The sequence below is a fragment of the Gigantopelta aegis genome, chromosome 2 (assembly GCF_016097555.1).
Source record: "Gigantopelta aegis isolate Gae_Host chromosome 2, Gae_host_genome, whole genome shotgun sequence".
NCBI classification, from domain to species: Eukaryota; Metazoa; Mollusca; class Gastropoda; order Neomphalida; family Peltospiridae; genus Gigantopelta; species Gigantopelta aegis.
Window position 1 is genome coordinate 22,341,797 of NC_054700.1, and position 27,430 is coordinate 22,369,226.

General features: G+C 35.9%; 1 protein-coding gene across 1 annotated transcript in view; it reads right to left on the bottom strand.

The window, feature by feature from the left end:
• Positions 1-3,301: 3,301 nt before the first annotated feature.
• The window catches only part of LOC121382711 (conserved oligomeric Golgi complex subunit 1-like), a 30,918-nt gene continuing 6,789 nt past the window's right edge, over positions 3,302-27,430 (bottom strand). The window contains exons 9-28 of the mRNA XM_041512259.1: positions 27,090-27,234; positions 26,585-26,641; positions 25,680-25,739; positions 25,092-25,173; positions 24,619-24,724; positions 23,745-23,849; positions 22,986-23,080; positions 21,982-22,140; positions 19,013-19,186; positions 18,558-18,650; positions 17,094-17,198; positions 15,864-15,956; positions 14,512-14,605; positions 13,878-13,955; positions 12,127-12,203; positions 9,058-9,250; positions 8,249-8,380; positions 7,339-7,536; positions 6,886-7,048; positions 3,302-4,087 (exon numbers count right to left, since the gene is read on the bottom strand). Coding sequence (XP_041368193.1) covers positions 6,902-7,048; positions 7,339-7,536; positions 8,249-8,380; positions 9,058-9,250; positions 12,127-12,203; positions 13,878-13,955; positions 14,512-14,605; positions 15,864-15,956; positions 17,094-17,198; positions 18,558-18,650; positions 19,013-19,186; positions 21,982-22,140; positions 22,986-23,080; positions 23,745-23,849; positions 24,619-24,724; positions 25,092-25,173; positions 25,680-25,739; positions 26,585-26,641; positions 27,090-27,234 — 2,193 coding nt within the window. The 3' untranslated portion in view covers positions 3,302-4,087; positions 6,886-6,901. The remainder of the gene's footprint in view (positions 4,088-6,885; positions 7,049-7,338; positions 7,537-8,248; positions 8,381-9,057; positions 9,251-12,126; positions 12,204-13,877; positions 13,956-14,511; positions 14,606-15,863; positions 15,957-17,093; positions 17,199-18,557; positions 18,651-19,012; positions 19,187-21,981; positions 22,141-22,985; positions 23,081-23,744; positions 23,850-24,618; positions 24,725-25,091; positions 25,174-25,679; positions 25,740-26,584; positions 26,642-27,089; positions 27,235-27,430) is intronic.

Genomic DNA, 27,430 nt, shown 5'->3' on the forward strand with positions numbered 1-27,430 from the left:
GAATATTTTATTGTCCGATCCCCTGAGCCCATCACTGGATCCACCTCTTCTGTGTGTAAAACAACATGCATGAATAATTAATTTACAATAAAACTAAACAAAACATCCAGCAAATCACCATATGTTTAATGTCATTTACACCACAATTACAGTTTACTTAATAACATTAACATAAGCATAATAATAAACTTCAAAACGATAACATCATATCTTCCCATTTTAGTATAATACATATATAACTATAACATACAGGAGATGAATATGTGTATCACACGTAATAACCACAAGGCAAAATACTGAATGAAAAAAAAAGAAGTAAATGTCATCCTAAGACATACAATAAAACTTGCACTATATTAAAATCTGTTTTAGCCAGTTTCAAATGGAAATGATCTAGTCTGGAGTGGGATATAGATCAGTGGTAGATGGACTAGTTCCCCCACCGCCCATCCCAACAAGTGTGATCTAGTCTGGAGTGGGATATAGATCAGTGGTAGATGGACTAGTTCCCCCACCCCCCATCCCAACAAGTGTGATCTAGTCTGGAGTGGGATATAGATCAGTGGTAGATGGACTAGTTCCCCCACCGCCCATCCCAACAAGTGTGATCTAGTCTGGAGTGGGATATAGATCAGTGGTAGATGGACTAGTTCCCCCACCGCCCATCCCAACAAGTGTGATCTAGTCTGGAGTGAGATATAGATCAGTGGTAGATGGACTAGTTCCCCCACCGCCCATCCCAACAAGTGTGAGTCTAGTCTGGAGTGGGATATAGATCAGTGGTAGATGGACTAGTTCCCCCACCGCCCATCCCAACAAGTGTGATCTAGTCTGGAGTGGGATATAGATCAGTGGTAGATGGACTAGTTCCCCCACCGCCCATCCCAACAAGTGTGATCTAGTCTGGAGTGGGATATAGATCAGTGGTAGATGGACTAGTTCCCCCACCCCCCATCCCAACAAGTGTGATCTAGTCTGGAGTGGGATATAGATCAGTGGTAGATGGACTAGTTCCCCCACCCCCCATCCCAACAAGTGTGATCTAGTCTGGAGTGGGATATAGATCAGTGGTAGATGGACTAGTTCCCCCACCGCCCATCCCAACAAGTGTGATCTAGTCTGGAGTGGGATATAGATCAGTGGTAGATGGACTAGTTCCCCCACCCGCCCATCCCAACAAGTGTGATCTAGTCTGGAGTGGGATATAGATCAGTGGTAGATGGACTAGTTCCCCCACCGCCCATCCCAACAAGTGTGATCTAGTCTGGAGTGGGATATAGATCAGTGGTAGATGGACTAGTTCCCCCACCCCCCATCCCAACAAGTGTGATCTAGTCTGGAGTGGGATATAGATCAGTGGTAGATGGACTAGTTCCCCCACCGCCCATCCCAACAAGTGTGATCTAGTCTGGAGTGGGATATAGATCAGTGGTAGATGGACTAGTTCCCCCACCGCCCATCCCAACAAGTGTGATCTAGTCTGGAGTGGGATATAGATCAGTGGTAGATGGACTAGTTCCCCCACCGCCCATCCCAACAAGTGTGATCTAGTCTGGAGTGGGATATAGATCAGTGGTAGATGGATTAAAGTAGTCAGAAATAGAATAAAACTGATTTTCGTTGATTATTTCTTTCATATTAAACTGAGAAGTAAATATTTTGTAAATATCTATTTAATGATACTGTACCTAATTTAGCATTTACTTGTTTGGGTTCTCATTGATGTGTTTACTCTTGAAATTAAAAGAAAGATGTCAATAAGCAGGTGATTTGTGCTCTTTATTGGAACAGACTATACAACAAATTGATCGACATGTGTTAATTTCATTGCTGTTGCAATATGTGAGGGACCATCTCTGATGACGGTTTACCCCTATCCCTCTCCAAAATAAAATATTTGCAGACATTTCTTAGTAATTTTGAGCAAAACTGTCAAGAACCATTCTGAGTGTGTGATCTATTATACCGATATTAAATGTGCTATGTACATGTATTAAAGGTGCTATCTCCAGGTTACATAATCACAGGTATTGCAAATAAAAAAAATTAAATTAAATTTTGCTTTAAAATTTAAAGACTACACCTTCAACAATATGCCCAAAAATTATTCTAACAATATTATTTTATCTACTAGTAGAAAATACATTTTTATTGGAGAATCTTTATCACAAACAGATGCTCACATATAACTATGATATAGTATCCTTAAGTGGTTGCAAGACTGTGTAAATTTCTAATGTACTTATATTGAATTTATATTCCCTAAATATGCTGATCATAATTAATAACTTATTCTGCAATTCAAAATACTCAGTTAACTTGCAGTTTTAAATTAAAAGTTTGTTTAAAGATAAATGAAACTGACACATGTCGATCAAAATTTGTTATAGTCTGTTCCAATAAAGTACACAAATCACCTGTTTACTGACATTTTTCTTTTAATTTCAAGAGTAAACACCACCTTGTACATCAATGAAAACCCAAACAAGTAAATGCTAAATTAGGTAGAGTATCATTGAATAGATATTTACAAAATATTTACCTGTCAGTTTAATATGAAAGACATAATCGACGAAAATCAGTTTTATTCTATTTCCGACGCTACTTTAGTTCCCCCACTCCATCCCAACAAGTGTGATCTAGTCTGGAGTGGGATATAGATCAGTGGTAGATGGACTAGTTCCCCCAACCCCACCCCCACTCCATCCCAATAAGTGTGATCTAGTCTGGAGTGGGATATAGATCAGTGGTAGATGGACTAGTTCCCCCCACCCCCACCCCCATCCCAACAAATGTGATCTCTAGTCTGGAGTGGGATATAGATCAGTGGTAGATGGACTAGTTCCCCCCACCCCCACCCCCATCCCAACAAATGTGATCTCTAGTCTGGAGTGGGATATAGATCAGTGGTAGATGGACTAGTTCCCCCCACCCCCACCCCCATCCCAACAAATGTGATCTCTAGTCTGGAGTGGGATATAGATCAGTGGTAGATGGACAAGTTCCCCCCACCCCCACCCCAACAAGTGTGATCTAGTCTGGAGTGGGATATAGATCAGTGGTAGATGGACTAGTCTCCCCCCCCCCCCCCAATCCCAACAAGTGTTCCATGGCTGGTACACTAAAGGCCATAGTATATACTGCCTTGCCTATCAGTAAATAGTTTGTTTTGTTTTACAACACCACTAGAGCACATTGATTAATTAATCATCTGCTATTGGATGTCAAACATTTGGTCATTCTGACTCGTCATCAGAGGAAACCCGCTACATTTTTCCTAATGCAGCGAGGGATCATTATATGCACTTTCCCACAGACAGGAAAGCACATACCACAGCCTTTGATCAGTTGTGGAGCACTGGTTGGAATGAGAAAAAACCCAATCAGTTAAATGGATACACTGAAGTGGTTCGATCCTGCGACACAAGAACCTCGTGCGAGTGCTCCTGCCTCCTGCCTATGGGTAAGTGCCTTCATTCATTCTTTGTTGCTGTCATTGGGAAAGCATTTTACTAATATAAAACAAACACAAGTTTTAATATATTACTTATTATATAAAGAAACCACATTAAAATATATAAATACCGTGAATTTCATAGCCCACAAAGTATTCTCAATCTGTGACTAAGAACATCTAAAAATAATGTCTTTTATGTCGTCCATCTATGATAGTTTTCTGCAATTCATGACTACGGCCATCTCTCCAACTTGCTGCGTAGTGTAGAGGAATGATTTTGATTACAATAACTGCATTTAGACTTTTGTCTTTGACAAAAACCAGGAGAGAGAAAAGTCACACTCTGTAAAACGTTTAGGAATGGGAAAATCATACTCCTTGGAAATGTTTTTTTCTTTTTCTTTTTTCTTTGTTTCATTGCAGATTAGATTCAGTAATTACTAAAATATTGAAATATTAGTATTTTGCATTTGTAAATGATGTTATATTGTGTAGAGAGATAGCAGCTTTAAATATTTCTCTTCCCTAAACTGAACCCATAAACTTTTATTTAAATACAGTCTGTAATTTTTGCCAAACAGACAATCTTCTGAGATTTGACAGACACCCAAACACCACAGTATCACCACACTGCAAGATAAATAAAAAAAGTTTATTTACGAAAGGTCAGTGATAAAATATTACAAAGAAGTATCGTAAGACAGTGGGAATAAGAGAGACAGGTGGCAGTCCCTCCTATGACTAGGGAATCGAGTATTAGGAGTATGAGACAGTGGGAATAAGAGAGACAGGTGGCAGTCCCTCCTATGACTAGGTAATTGAGGATTTTTAAAAGAAAGTCCTTGTTTTTTAATGGCACCACTAGAGCACATTGATTTATTAAAGGGACACCCTAGTGTTTACTATTAGAGCCGTTTATGAGCACTGAAATCAAACATTACCATATTTTATTGTTTAGATTATCCATTTCCGTACAACCGAAGTGTTTCTGGTCATCTTGGTGTTTCTGATACCACAAAATGCATTTTTCATATTTTAAAAAATGTACGTGCGTCCAAGAAGTAATGGTGATGAAGTCGCGTTTTAGTCTGTTTATAAGGGTATTTCAATATCACAGACTCTTGTTTCACTCTGATGTATCCAAATTTGTTACAGGTTTGTAAATTAACCAAACTTAGTGTCCATTTTTACAGGTTGAAACTAGGATCTAGGTGAAAAATATGTTTAAAAACTAGGATCTGTCCCTTTAATCATCGGCTATTGGATGTGAAACATTTGATAATTCTGACACAGTCATAGAGAGGAAACCTGCTACATTTCCCGTTAGTAGCAAGGGATCTTTTATATGCACCATCCCACAGACAGGACAACATTTTTTTATGGCCTTTGATATACCAGTCGTGAAGCACTGACTGGAACAAGAAATAGCCCAATGAGCCCACCAACGGGGATCTATTCAGGGTAAAGGCTTAATGTTTAAAGCACATACTTCTGCTATGTTGAGGGAGGTTAAATGTTTGCTACCATGTATCTCATTGGTTTCCCTAACTTTTCCTACTGACAGTAGCTAGTGGGAATTTCCCCATTAGCTCAGTCAGCAGAGTACTGGACTTTCACAATGGGGGAACCCATAAACATCTGGTTTGAATCCCCTCAGTGGAGGTTGGTTTATCAATAACTGAAGTACAGTAGTAAAAAAAAAAATAATAAAAAATTAAAATGGTACCACAGATGTTGAGATTCAAGAATGCTGCAACAAAGCAAAAAACCTCACCTATCAGATAAGACAAAACCTGTGCTCCTGTGTTTGTGTTTGTGCGTGTGATACGACTAAACAGTTTTCTGTTTTTCCAATAAGAAAGTGTGTATGCTGGGCTTGTTCAAAGCATATTGTTATCTCAAAGTATTCATCCAGCTGTCTGAGACATCAACTCCCAGCATCATGAGCCAGAAATATTTCTTCACACAAATACATCATGGGTGAGAGCAAAAAACCCTCAGAGTTATCCTACTTGAAAGAAAACAGATCTTGTTTTCATTTTCTTCATTTTCTGTATTAATTACATAGGATCAATATTTGGCTCAGTCTGTATAGTGATTGCTTTATGTTCTTGGGTCAAAGGATCAAACCCCTTCGGTGGATCCATTTACATTTTTCCCTGTTCTAACCAGTACATAATAACTGGTATATCAAAGGTTTGTGCTGTTATGTCTGTTGCAAAGTGCATATAAAGGAGAAAAATGTAATAGGTTTCCTCTGAAACTTACATTACATATCAGAATTATTAAACATTGGATATCCAAAAGCCAATTTGTCATTAATTAATGTCCAAACTTTAATGATTTAGGTAACGTTATTTCATACACATGATACAGTTAACCAGACTATCGTTCAGGTCTCTGAAAATTGCGAGAGCGATAGTTTCGTTCGTGCGTCGCTCGTGTAAGTAAAGTTTTGCGTAACCCATTTTTTGTTTGCGCACTGAATTTATGACATCATTTACATGGTGATTATGGGTTACATAAAAACAAAATGGGTTGCCTGTATCTGGTCTTGTGAAACCCATAAATCGCTCAAGCAAATTTTCAATTCCCAGAGGCCTGTAGAAATGTTTACTAACATCTCAGTATATTTTAAACTGTAACTAAATATGATTATTACCCCAACAGGCACTCATGACGGGGAAAATAAAAATCATAATTTCTGAATGAGAAATTATCATGCATTGGTCTAACGAACAATACTATTGGATGATTTGATACAGGGAACATTTTGTTTCCAAAATCTTGATTAGCAATATTTTTAGTCAATTGAACATTGATTAGCAATCACTGTTTAATGTTTGAAAATTGTGTAGCAATCACTGAAACATTCGTAGCAAATCCCGACAGGATACTGAACAAAATGTTCCTTGAGATATTGTGAGAGAAAACCTGCTGCTGCCAGATCACAGGCTAGTTTTGTTCAGTTAGTAGCAAGGGGTCTTTTAATGTGCATTATCCCACAGACAGGATAGCACATACCATAGCACTGGCTGAAACAAGAAATAGCCAAATGAGCCACCTGACAGGGATTGATCTTTAGGCGAGCTGCTTATAAACCTGTATATAAAGGCCACACACAATATCCTTTTTATAAACAGACATGATATTTATTAAGTGCCCTTTATAGATATCATTGTGATGATGATTACAATAACAATGATGATGATGATGATGATGATGATGATGATAAACAATATTATTTATTCTTTTTAAACCATTAGCCCATGTCTTGGACAAAATGAAGTAAGAATGGAAGGTTGTAGTGATTCCACTGGCTGTTGGGATGTCCGGACCAGCCAATGAGACTAGGAGGTAAGAGTCATTGGTCAGAGGTCAGGTCATGTATGAGAAGGATGTGATTTCCCAGCCAGTTTGTAACTCACCTGAAAGGCGGGTGTTTTATTTATTCTGTAGCTTTGAGAACCAGCTGGAACCCATGGAGCCGAGCTTGTCATACAGCGAACTGCTGAGATCTGCTTGTGACGATGACTTGGGCAGCACCGCCTCCACAGCCTGAGTCAGAGACGCACTCCCAACATCCAGGCCCTGAAATATTGAGGAACTCGTTATGGTTGATATTCTGGCACCATCATTGTGGCTTCATATACGTCTCTTTACAATAATAATAAACTGAAAAGTACATGAAGCTTTCACATTCATAATGCACACATTTTTTTAATGCAAAATTGCTACTGGATATTTTTTTTTGATGATTACATTATTTATTAGTGCATTTGATTGTTTCAAGAAAATATTGTATCTGGTCACCTTTTTCTATATATATTTTTTTTTTTTTTTTTTTTTTTAAATTCTTATTAAATTTACTGAAATATTACCCTTGACATGGTCTGTGAGAGAACAGCCGACGTTATGGACAACCGGTTTTGTTGCGTGCTGAGCGGAAGCAGTGGGAAGCGGTTTGGACAGGTTGTCAGAGGAAGAATGTTGTGCTGTTCCTGGTGGCCCGTCGGAACTCCTCGACCTCCCAGCAGAAGAGCCTGTTTGTCCAGTGATGCCACAACACCAAATATTACCTGCAATAGCAACAATAATACCACAAATATTAACAAATATTTCCTTAAAATAACACAAAACATTACTAAAATATCACACATATTTCATAAACAGGCTAGTAGGAACAGGGGGTCTGGGGGGGGGGGGGGGGGGGGGAGGCCCGAGATCCCATACTTGTGGACGATAATATTCTATTTTTATTCTACTCTATATAAATAAACATTAAAATCTGGCTTGTGCCCTGACCCCCCTCTACTTAAGACTGTTCCCCTCACCAGAGATTATGCCCCCCCCACCTCCACACACCTATATTGTTCCTACAGGAATAAAAAGAAAATCACAAAATATTACATAAACTATATGTTGAAAAAAAAAAAAAGATTGCCTAAATTATTATTCCAGATAGCCGATGTGTATTTTGTGCTTGGGTGTCGTTAAACATTCATTCATTCATTCATTCATTCATTCATTCATAATATTTCACTTAATATATTCCCTAAAATATTACCTGATACACAGTCTTTTCCCACAACTTCACCTGATGTTATGACCAAAAATCACATAATTTATTCCCTAAAAGATTACCTTTTATATTCCAAATATATCACCTGATGTATGACCTAAAATATCCCTTAAATATTACCTGATACATAACCTAAAATATCACCTGATATATTCAAGATACAAAATATTGTGACTCTAAACATTTGTGATATAAACTGAGAACCTTACCGAGTTGCGCTGCACCTGTTTTAGAAGGTTGGACTGTATGTATGGAGAGAAGACGTCGAGATCAAACGGATCTACAAACTGATCGAGTGCTTCACACACAGTGTGAGCCTTCTTGTGGTACGCCTTGTTAGTCTGCAAACAAAACACAGACAAAAGTTAATATTAATAAAAACGTAAACGAAATATTTTAAATATTTTCCAAAGCAGATCTAAGGGAGAGAACTGCAATTTGACACATTTTTGACAAAGGAATGGAATATTTGTTTAACAATACATTGTATCTTATTATTTCTACACTTGGTTGAGAGAGAGAGAGAGGAAACCTGCTGCTTCTACATATGCTATTCACCAAACAAAACCAGCAAGGGATCTTTTATATGCATTATTGTATAGTCACAACAGTACATACTACAGCTTTGGAAGTAGATGTAGCACACTGGCTGGGACAGGGAAAACATAAAGAGAACTAAAGTCTACAAAGTGCATCGATCCTATGACCCATGCTGTCTATTTGGTAAGAGCTTGGACGGGATCTAGCTATGTCGGTAGAGCATAACCCGAGGTCCTTGGGTCAAAACATTACATCTCCTCTTCTGATTGGAGTATTTAGGTCTTATTTTGTCACGGTCACAATGATACACTAAATTAAAAACCTATAATTATGGTAGGATATTAAAAGTTGTTGGTAAATTATGCTTTCTTAGGTACAAATATTCCACGATTGCAGAGTTTAAAATCCAAATGATCACCTTACCAAACATGTGACATCACAGGTTATTCCTGTGGACCCTTCATATATTAAGACCTACCTCATTCTCGTCCTTCCTGGGAATGGTTTGCAGGATGAACCTGAAGTTGAAGATGTGCTGCAGCGCCTGGTGCTGGGTGAGGAGCAGACCGCCCCGTCTCGACTTCTTCTTCGTCTTCGCATCCTTCACCAGCTGTTGGTAGACGGAGAGAACACCATCGGTCACCTGCTGGACCAGTTCATGGATCACAGACCTGCACAAACATGGAAGGAAAAATAGCATCAAACAACTTTCATGTCCTGGGCCCTGTTTCACGAAGTGATCTTAGCACTAAGATCACCTTAAGTGCATAGCTACCTTATGCCCTTAAAGTGATCTTAGCGCCAACAGCGCTTCGTAAAATGGGGCCCAGGGCTCACTAATTTGGGCGCAATAGGTTTTGTTGTCTGTTCTGAAAGCAGCAAGATCCTTCTAATACAATAATGCTATTAACAGATGTTGAAGAGTCGTGGATATTCAAAAATGTATTTCAAGTTATTTTAAGCTAATTAAAACTCAACATTTGACTTGTTTTATGCTGCAATATTTTGAGGTCAATATGTTTGTACTTCACTTAGTCGTAATTATTTTTGGCACACATATTTTGGGCAAAACTTTTATCGACTAGACTTTGGTGCAATCTAAATGCCTGATTTCATGGATAATTAATTTCTAAGAGGCCGGTCACAAGTATCAATATTTTCATGAGCTATAAATTAAGTTCTAGGTGAGAGACAGAACACTAAAAAACTTGGGAAAATTATCACTTCAGTTGCGCATCAATCACGCCAGTCCAGTTTTCTGTAATCCATTTTTCATCTGCGCATTAAATTTAGGACATCACTTACATGTACATGGTTATGACAAGTGATGCTAAAATGAAATGGGTTATCTCAATTTGTTTTGTGTAACCCATAAATGCAGGAATTCAAAAATCCCATCGCCCAACACCCGTGCCAAGTGTAATTTTCATGTCGGGCAAGTAATTATGTTAACTGCATATGCCCGATGACAAGTGACTAATTAACACCTAAAACTGTTTTTATTTTAAAATTTTGTTACAAATCTCGGTAAAACCTTTGGAAAGAGTTCCGATCGTTCGAGCATTTACATAGCTCTAAGGAGAACTAACCCTAACCCTAAATGTAGGAACGATTGGAACTCTTGCCAATACGTTAACACCAAAACGGAAAACAATGTGTTGAAAAGTTCAATAACAACTTTAGAGTTATTCTCCTTTTACTATCGACTAAGATCGGTAATTTCCGCCACTGAACGTTTGACTGAATTCGTACAAGTAATCGGTTCGATGATCTACAAACTTGGAAATAGCATCCAATACACTTTACAGCTTATGTATAGGGGAATGTCCTCGTAACTCTCCATTCCTGAAAAATAATGGAGACGAGTCCCATTATTTTTCAGGAATGGAGAGTTACGAGGATATTCCCCTACTTAAAATACACCACTGAGTAATAATTTTATGTGAATATATGTTAGTATGGAAATTAACACCAATGATTTTAGTGGGTTAATTAAGTAGGGTTTCATCTCTCCATTACTGAAAAATAATGGAGCGTTGATGCAATAATGTGACTTCGCAGGTGTATTAAAAATAAAATATACAGGCCTTGTGAATGCAATCAAAATGTTTAATCCTTGCAAAAATTGTCATATTCAAATTATATTAAGACGTTAACGCAGTGGACTCTGGAATCTACTCTTTGCAAATGAACGGGGGTGTAAAGCATGTTTATAATTTCCGATTCCACTTGAACAAAGCATATACATATTATGAACTGTATCCTTATAAACGTTGCAAGATATATTTTAGTTTAGAATCATGAACCTTGTAGCAGAACATACTTAATGTTTTTCAGTACTTTGCAAATGTAAATCTACGTCCGTGTAAAATAAACAGGTAAGATGAAGTTCGATTTCATTAGCCCTACGTCATAATCATGACAAGTTAGATTTCATTAGCCCTACGTCATAATCATGATGGTGCGATGCCCTCTAAGCATACATGAATATATAAAAAAATTCTGCTTTATTAATAGTTTTTAACAAATAAATTATGCTCAATAAATTAAAAATACAAGGCTGCAATCGATGTCCCCTTCTGTTGTTTACCAATCATGCACTATTTAAAAACATTAACAGAGCTCGTGTTTACTTTGAGCCCAGCCACGGCTGTTTGTGAGAGACTTTTTCTCAGCTATGAACTGGGTAAAAACATCCCAGAGAAGTGTTTTGGGGCAGAGAATGTTAAATAATATATTCACAATAATGACACAAGGCCAAAATCCATAAACATTTTTCAACCAATGCCAGCCGTAAAAAAATGGCTCACAAGTGGAAAGGGATCTCGCCACATCAACGGCCACTAAGACCTAGATCAACACAATAATTATATTGAGATGAACTAGTGGACACTATCAAACAAATAACAAATTTTAAATCAACAAATGGACACTATTTAAAAAATAAAGTTCAAATCAACAAATAGAGAAGACAGTGGATACTACTGGACAGACATATACATTTAGTACTTCCTGAATAAGTGTTGTAACCTATTGGCAAAAATCTTTTATTTGTGCAATAAAACCAATTACTTTCAATATTATTACATTATTAAGCACCGTTTTAAATTAAATAGAAGTAACACAGTCGGTTACCTTAAAAAGTATGGGCAAGTGGGAAAATTTATTGGTCAAGTAACTATCTGATTGGCACTTGCCCTGTAGCAAGTAAATTTTTTGAAATTTTTTGAATCCCTGAAATGGTTTACACAAATTTTCAGTTTTTTTTGTTTTTCAAATATATATACATGTACCTCACCTTCCCACTGTAAAACAAATATTGATTTTGAATAGAGTATTATTATTAAAAAAATGCTTTATTATATAAGCAAATGCTGGCATTAATACCTCACTAGGGTAAAGTTTGTATCCTCGTAAACATTTCCATAATATTGAACACATGAACAACATACTTCACTCACCGTGGGAGAGCCTGACCACCAACTCTGTTCAAATCTTGACAAATAGCAGACCATCTACTCATGAACAACATACTTCAAACACTCACCGTGGGAGAGCCTGACCACCAACTCTGTTCAAATCTTGACACATTCCACAGATCATCACCTGCACGTACCAGGAGGCCTGAAAATACAACAAATGTATTAAATGCACATGGTTCCGATTAACTATTGCACCAAATACAGAGCTGGAAATAAGAAGTGAAATATGGTCTGCTGTTTTTGTTTGTTTTTAAATACCAGACCAAAATAAATATAACCTGCAAAGAAGCAAATCTCAGTTGTGTTAATTTTGTATGACTACACATTGATATTTGCTTGTGTTTTAATTTGACAGTATCAGCAAAGAGTGCCTGCCATCAAAACCCTCATCCACAGGGTTAGGAAGTCAACCATGTTACTGGCAGTCATTTAGTTATTTATTCTATACAAATTGATTGTTGCAATATGAGAGAAATGTTGGTGATATCAATTACAAACTGCAAGCTTAGTCTATTGGTATTAAATTTCGATATACATGTATATACTGTAAATCATGAAATTAATGCGAGCAAGTAATTAATGCGAAAAATGCGGCGAACACATCAACGCAATAATAACTTGACGCATTTTGTTTAGTCTCATTCCCAATACAAAAAATGTGCAGGATTTTACTATAATACTTCTAAACTTTTATAATATAAAGATGAAACAAAATACAAAAACAATTTTTGTTAAATGTCGTTTTGTGAATACTTCAAGAATCTTTCTTTCGTTTCGATGTTGCCATTCTATTTTCACTTTCCTGGAATATCATAGCAGTTATATAATACAGTGATGTTCCAAATGTTTTGTTTTTAAAAAGTTCATTTTGCGATGTGAGTATTTTTCAAATTTTCTTACACTTCTGGATTACTGTATACATTTAAACTGTTTTGAACATTTGTAAAATTATCATCAACAAATTTTATTACTAAATATATTCCTTTAAAAATGAAACAGTAGAAAATTATATAACCGCAACCAACAATCCGTGCATATTTCTTCAAACCATTTGGCTCGACTCTATACATGGCATTTTAAGTTAGACTGGTCGCAAGTTGTCACTGTTGCAATATATTCCATTTGTTAACGTCTATTCCTGTGCTGCACATCAAGTGTATAAAATCAGTCTAAAACATTTGTTAGAATAATACGTCTGCGTTCGCGTGAAATATTGTTCCCTGCAATAGCGACCCATTTACCTTTTATTCCTACTGGTGGATTAATTAGAAGCAATCACCACACAAAAGTGCGAGGCATGCCCTTAACAATAAGGTGTAGTTATACTAATTACACTACTTTAAGTAATTAGGGCTTCCTGGTTGACCCACCATGCGATTAGCTTCAGATTATGTAGTAGCTGTCAAAACAACTACTGACTTCTTTTAACATGAAAGATGAAGCCCAAACAAACAATATAATAAGAACACAACTGTGGTTTTTATGTGATGTGGACTTTTGCCCGACGCATTAATAAAAATACGCATTTTTGTTCACTCATGTACGGACGCAATAATATCATGACGCATTAATTTCATGATTTACAGTATATATTTTTTAATTTAATTATGATTTAATATAGATCTTTTGGAATATCATACACTTCCAACTCAAAATCTAGATTCACAGAAGCACTGAATCATACTCAATTTACAGCCTGGATAACCATTAAAAATACAATAATCAATTAACAGTTTATTGTAACCATGTAGATAATAAAAAGATAAACAGGAGAACTTGCACATTTATAGTATTAACGATAACCTGGAAAACTGACCTGCATTGGGACACAAATCTTGGAACTGTGAGTTTTCCCTTCATCGCCTTCTTCTTTGATTTCCACTTCATCCCATCTCTGTAATTCAGAAATGTAATCTTCTGTGAAAATCTCAATTAATACCTAACGGTATCCCACTAGTCTACTTATAACATTTTATGAACACATTAGGCGCCATTCAAATATTACGTAAAGCTTAGGGGGTGGGGGGTGTAAGTCCAAGCGTTATGTGGCGTTACAAGGGGGGGGGGGGGGGGGTATTGAACAGCGTTACGTAACACAATTTTGTTTTCTCTTAAACATGCCATGCATGCCATGATATTTATTCAAATAAATGAAGTGGATTGGCAAATTGGCGATAAGCCTATATAAATGCATCATCAAGAGATGGTGTTACATACTGTATAAATTCAAATGAATTTAATTAATTTTTAATTATATGGTTGTGATATTTACTCTAGAGTGTTAAAGAAAGAAGGAAATGCCTATTTAATCACACACACACACACACACACACACACACACACACACACACACACACACACACACACACACCACACTAGTTATTCAATCATGACCAACTGCGAGGAAAGAAAAGCTGAAACAATTTCTATTAACGGTGTTGGATACATACTGTACATGATGCAAGAACTCCTTGACATTTGTCAGCTTGAACACACTGAGAAAAATCTTTAATCATCTCCATAGCAGACTGATTGACCCAAACCCTGAAGAAGAAACAGTTTACATTAAATACCAACTTCACAAGCAGACCTGGGCCTGTGCTTATAAAACATTAGTGTCTTGACTCAAATCTTTAATTCTCATTCCAACCAGTGCACCACAAATGGTTAAAGGCTGTGGTATGTGCTTTCCTGTCTGTGGGAAAGTGCCTATAAAAGATCCCTTGCTGCATTAGGAAAAATGTAGCTGGTTTCCTCTAATAACTACGAGTCAGAATTAACAAATGTTTGACATCCAATAGCCGATGATCGATTAATCAATGTTCTCTAGTGGTGTCGTTGAACAAAACAAACAAACAAATCTTCAATGGCATCATATACATATATAAGCAATTTGCATGACATAGCCATGATGTTTAAAGTCTTAAAACCTTATTAAAGACTTGAGTCGGGCCACATATTTTCAAGCTAAGACTTCACTATAACAAACGCCATAGCATACAATGGTTTTACGATATCGCAGTGCTAAGATAGCTTCAAAAATATGGGCCCTGTACCTCAAAAGATTTATAAGCACAGGGCCTGATGTAACAACAGCACAAATACTTTGATCCACTGTTTTGTTCAAATATAAGTTACACTTACATGTATAAGTTGTCAGCCTGATAAATTGTTTGAAACCTATAGGTTATTAGATGTCAATTTTGTAGCATTTTGTTACACATAGGGGTTTTTTCAGGCAAAATTTGTTTTCCCCTTTTTTTCTTTGTTTAACAACACCACTAGAGCACACTGATTTATTAATCATCGGCTATTGGATGTCAAATATTTAGTAATTTTTTACATATAGTCTTAGAAAGGAAACCCACTACATTTTCAATTAGTAGCAAGGGATGTTTTATATGCACCATCTCATAGACAGGGTAGCACATACCACAGCCATTGATATACCAGTCGTGGTGCACTATCTGGAATGAGAAATGGCCCAATGGACCAACCGACATGGATCGATTCAAGACCAAACATGCATCAAGCGAGCACTTCACCACTGGGATGCGTCCCACCCCTTCAGAACATACTGAAAAGTTGATGAGTTGATGCAAATCGACAATGGATTTCAACCACATCTTAAAAGTAGCAAGGATGTATTTATCTGCAGTGATCTTGAAGTCACATCATGTCTCTTAATACAAATATACAACTTAAAATCAGAGAATGGTTTAGTTATTTTCTTTAGTTATAATAATTCACAAACTTTTGTTACTATATCTGGCAAGCACTACTTTTTGATATGCATACAAACCTGAATGCCTGGTGCTTAAAATGATCCAGTTTTGTTTTTATAGCAATCCATTCTTGACATGCAACCGATTTCGAAGGGTTTCTCGTCTTTTTGCTGAAAATGAAATAAACTTCTTTTTTTCAATGTTCTTTTTACATGCATAAATACCCAAACCACAGATGAAAGTAGATCACAAAACAAATACAAAAATTTTTAATACTGGTAGTTGGGTACCGAGATTAGCCCTATGGTTAGGGCTGCACAATGGTCTAAAGTGGCGGCACCCATTCAGAATGGATGCCAAGCATTCATTGAAACGATATCGTACAGTTTTGGACTTTGAGAATATGAATATTTCTGGACAAACAGCTGAAAACCTAGATCATTAAAAATATAGAATTTTGGATAAATCTGAAAAACTTTCATCTCTGCAAAACCACCTACAACAGTAGGAACGACTTTGGGAGTGTGGGGGGGGGGGGGGGGGCACTGACGGATCGGGTACAAACTCTATATCAGATTTTGGTTACAATGGCAAACATTAACGTGTAAAATATAAAAAAAAAATGTTTAAAGGCTCACAAGTGGAGGGGCACTTGCCCCCTCGGCCACCCCGATTCCTACAGGGCTGTACAACAATTCAGCAGCCAAATTAAACAAGCTTTCTGAGAGTACTGCTAAAGCAATACATGTCAACATTTTTGTTATCTCCTAAACTCACGGGCTATAACTCTGTGAAAAATGGGTAAATTCTTATGAAATTTCAATTTAATGTGTAACAGAACATGATAAAGCTATACACAAAATTTCAGCTCAATATCTTGAGACATTGCAAAAAGAAAGTCAGAAAAACACACTTTCATATCTACTAAGTTCAAAGGCCATAACTGTCAAAACAGGTAAAATACCATGAAAATTCAACTTGATCAGTAACAGTACATGATAAAGATATATACAAAATTTCAGTTCAATATATCAAGGCATTGTGGAAAAAACTTCCTGAAAACTGTATGTGAGACAAACAAGACTGATGGACAGCCAGAAGGACGGAGATGAAACCTATAGTCCCCACAAGTTGGACCAAAAGGGGACTAACAATAGCTGATATTCATACAGACAGGACCCCCCAAAAATGTATGTGGCTAATAAAAAAATTAAAAATTACTTTTTATTAATGTTTTTGAGAAAATATTTCAAATTTCTAAAAGTATTTTCCATTGTGAGTCCTGCAAATCATGTACATGTGCTAACCTCATGGCTTCTTGTTTCTTCCATTCAGTAGGTCCCAGAATGCACTGCTGTAATCGAGGCACCAGTTCAGGTATTGCGTAACACAGCCGAGCCACCAGTAAAATCCTACAATGTGCAACATTCATTGTCATGTCTTCCTAACACCAATGTTTATACCAATGTCTGATACAAAGTAACTTTAAAAAATCTAATAAAGATATCTTTTTGTGACAAGTACCTTTTTTCATAAATGATATGTAGTTTTTACAGGACTGAAATGTCTACCAAAAAATCTCTTACTGAAACATGTCAAATGTTAATTATAAAAGCTAATTAAAATGGATTAATAAAGATCAGTGAACAAAAACATTTTAAGAGCTTGTGTTAAACTCTACTAGATGCATACTATTTTTTTCTTTGTTATAATGTTTGAAAAATTATCATGAAGTTTGAGAGATTGTCTTAAATTCTAATCAACATTGTACCTGTTGTTAGTGATAATGTTCATATTTAGGATCGGGAAGTTTAATAGATTGTCTTAAATTATAAACATTCATAACTGAGTCAGGAAGTTTGAGAGATTGTATTAAAGCCGCACACCCTAGTTCCATCCAGCGAAAATAAATTATAATTTGGTTAATCTACAAACCTGTAACACACTTAGATCACGTTTTTATCAAATGGAGTGAAAAAGCAGGTTTTATATCGATAAATACCATGGGAATCCCCATGTCCCAATTGCTTGAAATAATTTTGAAAGTTAGTATTCTGATGTCACCGGTAGATGTCGCTCGAAGCACAACAATGCCTACGTCACGACAAATTTCACAGACTTGGGGTGCGTTCGTTTCACCTCTCCTGGACTTGTTCCAACTGTTCTGTCCTGGTTGTATCCCCTCTCCAGATATCTTAAGACTTAGCAAAATTATTGGTTTTAAGGGTTTGTAACGTTTTGTATTGAGACACTCACTTGTCTGAACTTTATTGTTACTGAAAATGTTCACGAACTGTGAAGAAAAATCTCACATATGAACAACAACAAATCGGATGTTGATTGCGCGAACCGTGCACGAGAAAACAAACCGAACCAAAATGATAACGGTCACGTGATATACCAACGTCTGTGACATTGAAATGGAAATATCCCCTCTAAAATAGATTGGACCTCGCTTGCTTAACGTTTTTTTCTCGACAACACGTCTTGTGAAAAAATGCAAAAAATGCATTTCGTGGTTTTACAAACATCAGGATTACCAAAAAGCACTTCAGGTGAATGGAAATGTGTATTCTAAATAATAAAATGTAAGTAAAGTGCAATTTTATTTGTGAAAAATGGGGTTTAATAGCGAAAAACAACGCCGTAATGGTTAACAAATACACGTAACTAGGGTGTGTCCCTTTAAGAGATTGTCTTAAATTATACTAGACATTTATTAGCAGTCAGGAAGTTTGAGAAATTCTCTTAAATTGTACTAGATAGCATACTTGTTCTTGGTGATGATGTTCGTAATAGGATCGGGAATTGCTGTCAGGGATTTCTGCCAAAGTTTCAGTTGTTCGTTCAAGTGGTTGAGGACTCTGATGAGAAAGAAAACAAAATCAAGCAAAAATAATATTCAAGTTTCATTTATCCAAACAAAATACAACAAAATCAGGGCTGTTTAAACAACTGTATTTATTTGATATTTGAATAAGCAGTTTGGCAATTTAATTAATAAAATAGATTTAGGAATTTGCTATATTAAGACAGATATGAAGACAAAGGTTTTTAGATAATTGGCCATTTAATAAAGGTGAACATTAGAGCAGGCTTCAGCACAAATATATAAAACTTTAAAATCTGAATATTTTGTTATAATACTAGCAACTGATCCAACGTAAGCATTTATGTGTGTAAATATTGGGTGTAATTGATACTATTAGCTAATGAAAATACTAACTCCTGAATGCACTTCCCACAAGATGTCTGTACAAAGGCGAGGATTGTTGCAGCATCTCCGAATCGGTTAAACGGGTTGGTCATATCGGGGTTGTCTCCCTTCTCCGGGGGTTGTATGTAACCCTCGTTGTCCTCAAGCAGTGTTTTCAGTCTGTCGTCAATCGTCCGACACAAACTGAAAAACAAAACTCATGGTTTAATCCTGGTTGAATCTGTAGTCTTATCTCACCATACTGTAAACCATATTTTAATACAAATCACAAAACACAATAATAGTCAGGGCTAGCTCTGGCACTCACAAAATTTCATGTAACCATTGATAACTTGTTAGAAAATAACAGGGTTTCTGCAATTTTGTAATATGTAACTACTTTGAGTACAGCAGGTAAAATTGAAATGTTCAAGCCCTACTTAATTATCTCTGCATAATTTGAAGTGTATGTTTATTAGATGCATTCTGAAATGACCCAAATATTTAATTAAAGTGAGTATAACTAAACAATGAAAATTTCTAGCCCTGATGAATTACCATTTCACTAGTGGAGAATATGTTAACAATATAAAGACATATTAAACACTTACACCCCTGCGCGTGCTGTAACCTCACCGTGGTGCAGGGGTGTAACATTCTCTTTGAGAATGGCCAATACAGCACAAATTGAAGTTTAGAGTAAAATTCGGTGTCCGTAAAATTCTGTGATATTTGTATTTGTATTTTTGCACAGTTCTTTACACTGTTTTTGTTTAAACCTTGAATTTTTATATTGATGTTGAACATCACTTTATTTATTTACATTACCATAGTTTGACACCCAATAGCCGATGTATTTTTCGTGCTGGGGTGTCGTTAAACATTCATTCATTCATTAAACACTTACAATTTTCATCCCTAGAGATTACAGAGATTATTATACGAGCTTGTGAGTCATACTGATTCTACGAAACGAGTGTCAGCATTTTTGTATTGCACGAGCGAGAGCGAGGGTAATACATGAATCCTGACAAGTTTTGTAAAATCAGTACGACTCACATGCGAGTGTAATAATTTCTTTATTATCCATATTATTATTACATTTTTTTTTTATGAACAACAAGACCCAACTCAAAATGTTTTAGCCACAACTAGAAGGAGACGACGAAATGACGTCATATTTCAAATTCCCAGTCTGAGCTAGGACTGTAAAAGCAACGTCATGTTATGACGTTGCTTCCCAAAATTACGTCATTACACTTGTTATTACATTTGTGCTTCGTATGATTATTAACTCGGTTATGTTGAACCATGTGGATAATAAATGCTAATAAGATAATGTCATATTAAACAGTTACAACTTGACCTGTGTACTGATGAGTACATGATAATGAAATAATGGCATATTAAACTAACATTTTCAATTCCTAAAGAATTATCTCTGTATTGGTGTAATACACACAAATGACATAATGGCAAATTAAACTAACATTTTCAATTCCTAAAGAATTATCTCTGTATTGGTGTAATACACACAAATGACATAATGGCAAATTAAACTAACATTTTCAATTCCTAAAGAATGATCTCTGTATTGGTGTAATACACACAAATGACATAATGGCAAATTAAACAATGAAAACTTCGATTCCTGTGTATTATCTCTGTACCGCTGGGGTATATGTTAATGAGATAATTGTTTATTGAACATTAAACAGTGAACACTTTGATTCCTGATTATTACCTCTGTACCACTGGAGTATAAGCTAATGAGATAATTGTTTATTAAACAGTGAAAACCTCAATCCCTGATGAATTAACTCTGTATTTGTGGAGTGTATGCTAATGAGATAAATACAGAACTTAACATATGTTGTTTTCGCTTCCTATTTATTGCACAAGTTTATTTTGCGCAAGAATATATAACATGAGACCGCATAGCAGTCGAGTGATATGTTCTTGTGCAAAACAAACAAGTGCAATAAATAGGAAGCGAAAACAACGTATGTGAAGTTTTGTATTTATTACATACCTTCTTTTATTTTTTACAAAAATGTTTTTTAATTAACGTCATAGCTACACTTTCTTAAATATATTAATCACTCTGAGGCAATCTTATGTAATGTTTTAAATACGATGTCATGTAATTTGTAAATCTGACATGACCCTTTACGCTTTTAATAAAAATAAACGTTTAATAAAAAGGAGCTAACTCCAGTAAAAATAAAAAGGGAATTCCCCATTTACAAGTTCTGATCCAGATTGCACATAAATATATGTGTGATACTTGTAAACGTCTTTATCACTATAGTAAGAAGAATAGGTATGTAATAAAATTGTTTATTACATAGTGAACATTTTGATCCCTGATGAGTTACCTCTGTACTACTGGAGTGTACACTCACGAGATAACTAAACAGTGAACATTTCGATCCATGATGAGTTACCTCTGTACTGCTGGAGTGTACGCTCATGAGATAACTAAACAGTGAACATTTCGATCCATGATGAGTTACCTCTGTACTGCTGGAGTGTACGCTCATGAGATAACTAAACAGTGAACATTTCGATCCATGATGAGTTACCTCTGTACCGCTGGAGTGTACGCTCATGAGATAACTAAACAGTGAACATTTCGATCCCTGATGAGTTACCTCTGTACTACTGGAGTGTACACTCATGAGATAACTAAACAGTGAACATTTCGATCCATGATGAGTTACCTCTGTACCGCTGGAGTGTACGCTCATGAGATAACTAAACAGTGAACATTTCGATCCCTGATGAGTTACCTCTGTACTACTGGAGTGTACACTCATGAGATAACTAAACAGTGAACATTTCGATCCATGATGAGTTACCTCTGTACTACTGGAGTGTACACTCATGAGATAACTAAACAGTGAACATTTCGATCCATGATGAGTTACCTCTGTACCGCTGGAGTGTACGCTCATGAGATAACTAAACAGTGAACATTTTGATCCCTGATGAGTTACCTCTGTACTACTGGAGTGTATGCTCTGGCCTTCAACATGAGGCCTCCGCCATCAGCTAGAGTCTTGGCGGCTGTCGGAATCCACACAGAGTTCTGAGGAATGTCACCAGGTGTCTCTGTCCACACGTATTCAGAAACGTCAATCTCATAGCGCATAGTGCTGTGAAAGGGAAGAAAGAAATGTTTGTTTAACAACACCACAACACATTTTTAACAATTTGGAGTCTAATATGGCTATTTTGACATTTGGTCAACACAGAGAAAGATAAAAAAAAAAACAGTCATCACTAAAATAGCGATCAATCTTTTAAAGTTAAAAGTTTGTTAAATGACACAACTAGAGCACATTGATATATTAAACATCAGCTATTGGATGTCAAACATTTGGTAATTTTGACATATACTCTTAAAGAAGAAACTTGTTACATTTTTCAATTAGTAAAAAGTGATCTTTTATATGCACCATCCCACAGATATAATAGCACATATACCAATCATGGTGCATTGGCTGGAATGAGAAATAGCCCAATGTAAAGTAAAGTAAAGTTTGTTTTGTTAATGACACCACTAGAGCACATTGTTATATTAATCATCGGCTATTGGATGTCAAACATTTGGTAATTTTGACATAGTCTAAGAGAGGAAACCTGCTACATTTTTCCATTAGTAGCAAGGGAGCTTTTATATGCACCATCCCACAGACAGGATAGCATATACCACGGCCTTTGATATACCAGTCGTGATGCACTGGCTGGAACGAGAAATAGCCCAATGATCCCATCGACAGTGATCAATCCTAAACTGACCACACATCAAACAAGAGCTTTAAAACTGGACTACATCCTGCTCCATGGATCTTATAAATGGACTCTCACTAAGAGAGGACAGTAAAACAGGACAATACATACCACAGCCTTTGATGTACCAGTTAAGTGGCAGTGGTTGTGGCTGGGGGGAAAGGAGGGTGATATATACTCAGCCAATCGCAATTATATATTCACTGACCTGTCCTTGACCTCTGAGGTCAGTTTCATCATAACTGTTGAGATGTTCCTCTTAGTGAACTCTGCTGTTGTGTCAAGCTGGTACTGAATCAATGCCTGTCACAAGAAATTACACGTAAGTTACAATTATCACTTGATATAAGGATAAACTATAATCTCTAAAGAAGCTCACATACATGTACAATCATGAAATATTTAAAATGAGATACATCTTTCAGTATTGTTTTTAAAAAACATCAAGACTTTAATTGTTTTTATTTTTCGTTAATACTTAAACTGAACTTTTAGAATGAGTATATTTGTCCATGAACTGGTTGGAATATCTCAGTACATGGGTAGAGAGAGGTGAGGTTATGTATTAAAGGGAAAAACAATCAAACAATAAGTAGGTTAACACTGTCAATGAAGAAGAGAAACACCACTAAACTAACTGATTTATTAATCACAACTATTAAATGGCAAACATTTGATAATTCTGACACCTGCTTTATTTTTCCCTTAGCTGCAAGTCATCTCTTATATGTACTTTCTAACAGACAGGACAGCATATGTCAAGCCCTTCAATACTCCAGACTAGGGGGAAACAAATCAAATAGGACCAATGAGGAGGTTTGATCCCATGACCCAGACACCACAAGCAAGTACTCTTCAGAGCGAGAAGATCCCCCCACCCCAACTCCCCCTACCCACCACAAAGAGGTGTACAAAGTGTGGCTAAATACGAAGGTGTGTGGTGATGAAGGTGACAACAGTAACTTACCATCACTCTGTCAGTGAAGAGAACTTGCAGGAAGTCAGGCCAGATATGAAGTCGGTTTGTCAACACTCGGTCACAAATCATGTCCCAGCGTTCTAGGTCAGCATCCTGAAACAAAACACAGTCCATTTCAGTTGTTGTAGAAGCAATACAAACAGACTATTAGTCCAGCCAAAATTATGATGAACCTATAACAAATTGCAATTCAAAAGGTTTTTTATTCAGTTTTCTTGTAGAATGGTCTCCAGAATAAAAATATAAAAGTCTAGAAAAATCTATGCCGACGAGGTTCACTTTTTTTCAAGATGGCTGCCATAATACTACATTTGACAATACCTCGACTTGAAATGTTTATTTTATATATAGCATTTAACACATGGGTATTTTTGACACTTATTCAAGAGACAGGAAAACCGCAGCCACCACACAGGCTTACTCTTACATTCAGCGATGAAAGTGGATTATAAAAAAAATAATTAAGATCTGGACATTTTAATATAGGTGGTCAGGCATTGAGATTGGCCCTAGGGTTAGGGCTGTACAATGACTGAAACTGGAGACCCCTATTCAGAATGTATGCAAAGCATCAACCAAAACCATATCATAAGTTTTGAACGAAGAATATGAATAATTTTGGACAAACTGAGAAAACCAGGAAACACTGTATAGACTTTCATCTCTGGACACTGACTGAGATGAGAAAAACAACCAGAGTCCATCAAGGGCAATCGATCTGGTGACCCATCGCTCCTCAGGTGAGCACTCTACCACTGAGCTCCATCCTGCTGCTCAAACATCTTAAGTGAACACTCTAAGATCCACTGCTGTATTCAGCTCTCATAATTTTCCAAAGGTAAACAATGTAATAGTTACACACCTGTGCTAGAAGCTCCCAGACAGTGTCGCGAATATCTGCCAGTCTCTTGACAGAGTTCACAAAACTCAGTAACATGCCAACTCCAGACTTCACATCCTGGGCACAGCTACATTAAAAAAAAGCTTTATAATAAAAATGCAATGCAAATTAATTAGATAAATAAACTACAAGAAATCAAGTTTAAAATCTGAAGAGAGCATGAAACAAAAAATGTTTTCTATTTACCTATACCGTTTTATCTAGGATTATTAGTCTCTACTAGTTTATAATATTTTTGGCTTTCGCTATTCAACTATTTGAACATTTTATTTTAACTTTGTTTTTTTACATCACAAAACCAACCCATTTCACGAGAAATGATGTATTATTGAATTAGAGAGTTGTTCAAAGCCATGTCAGAAGTAAGTGTTTGACAGATACGAAGTAATAACTATCTATTACTGCTGCAGTAATTATGTGAGAAATTAACAAACGTGCTGATCCAGTGTTGACAGTTGTCTTGTAGGTGTTGTGAGGTGATTGTTGAGCCGACACCCCTCAGTACTGGATGGAAATCTGAACACAAAAAAAGGAGTTCATAGAATTATGAATATATATGTGGTATAGGTATGGGTCACTTTTGGCTTGCTTCCCTCAGAAAACTGTTCAAGCATGCCTGCTGTGGGCATAACCTTCAACTTCGCCCAAGAGTTCTGCCCATGAAATGATGAATACATAGAATACTCTATTAATTTTCAAGGATAACAATAACATTGGAGAAAAGTATTTGGAAAATGGACAAAAAATGTAAGGGGTTTATAGTGAGCTTTTCATTGGCTGTTGGGATGTTAGGACCAATCTATTGGAATAGGGTGCAATGCCACTGTTTAGAGGTAAGGTTAACGTGAAAATAAAAACCAACAGTATTTTTTTCTCTGAAACATAAAACAACTTAAGTTATTTGGATACTAGTAGTTTATAGCTAACAAAAATATACCTATTATGCACTTTTCTATAGTCACCAGTCATGGGACACTAACATAATAAAACACTAATATAATTAAGTAGATAATATGCCTCACCTCTTACAGATTTAGGTAGACATTTGGCTGATATAGTTCCATGCAAATCCAGAAGACTACCTAAAATTGAAAAAATAATAATAAAATAAAATAAAACATAAAAATCTTTCAGTGAACAGTATTTAAAAAAATAAATTAAATGTTGTTTTTGTTGTTGGTCTTAGCAATAAATGAAATGAAAAGTTTAAAAGACAGATGCCCATCTGAAACATGTGATAAATATATCAAGATTATTACACTTGTGAGACTGAGGTATAGAATTTATGGAACAAATAGGAAATACTATAACAACCATATAAGTTCCAAATCTTTCTTAAGGTACTCACATTATTCACAAACTGTAACTTACTAATACAAATAAGCATGATTGAGCTCAGTCAGTAGGTACAATCAAAATATTAACTTGATAGTAAATAGTTCCCCTTTGTTATAACAATAAAAACACAAATCAATAATATATTTCATAGAAAGACATTCATGACATCTTTTCACAAATTCTTACTATGTACTTTGATAGATATAACCATATTGTTATGGCACATTCCTTACAGGTGGTTTAAAACAATGTCATATAATACATAATTTTTATACAATTGTTGATAAAAAACTAGGTCCAGTTCTTTTTCTGCAAAGTTTAAAGACGTATACCTCAGTACAAAAATGTAACAATTTACTAAATATAATGAATATTCACTTCATTATTGATATATTTGGTCAAATTTACAACCTAGGCTGTTCGGGCATTTTGTCTTAGTTTTGATGTAAGATGGCGCCTATAATTAAAACAGTTTTTGAAAAATGGTCCTCTTAAAATTGATAGTTCATTTTTTTTTTTCAAAATAATCCCAACAATATATAAATAACCTGACAGAGGCTGTCAATTAAAAGTATTATTCAATACAAACCTTCTTTAGATTTGCTTGTAACCTTGTTCAGGGTGTCAGCCAACAGATTGCAAGTACCTGCAAACAACATGAAAAATTATCATACTCCAACAGAATACAAGACATTGTAACAATATTTTTATACTTAGTGGCTTTTTTTTTTTAAGTAAATAAGAAATATGATTGTTGTGTTTCTTTATTTGAAATACACCATATGTTGGTGTTTATGTTAGTAAATCCTCAGGATCTAGGAACATACATGTTGTAACTATCACACAAATCACAAATAAGTGGATATTTAGTTTATTCCTTTTGAAATATTTTTTTACTTTATATTCAATTAGCATTGAAGTACACTGTCCTGGACACATGCCGTAGCTATCTATGGCACTTTTCTTCTTCTTTAATTGTAATTTCTTCTCTTCCATTACTTTCAATGGTTATAATTTTTTCAGCATTATTATTTTATTTTTATTTTAATTCTGCCAACCAACACAATAGAATCTGATATTCGTGGTGTCTCTACCTGTATTCTGCTGAGTGTTTTTCTCACAGTTATAGAAGACCGCATGGATCTGGTGAATGGTGGCCGACAGCAGCCGTACAACCGTACACACCTGATCCTTGATGTTACCCTGCTGGTTCGGGTGAAGCACAGCCTGCAAAGCTTTCTGAGAACAAAAACAAAGGGTATGTGAAAAAGACAATGATAACTATTACAGTAATAAACACAAAGGTAACAATAAGAATACTCTGGTACAAAAGTATAATAATCAGGTGGTTTTTTCTTTTCAAGACCAAAGTCTTTTAGCAAAAAATACATGTTTGGTGCCATGATTTACACACAAGAAGGGCCTTTTTCACAAG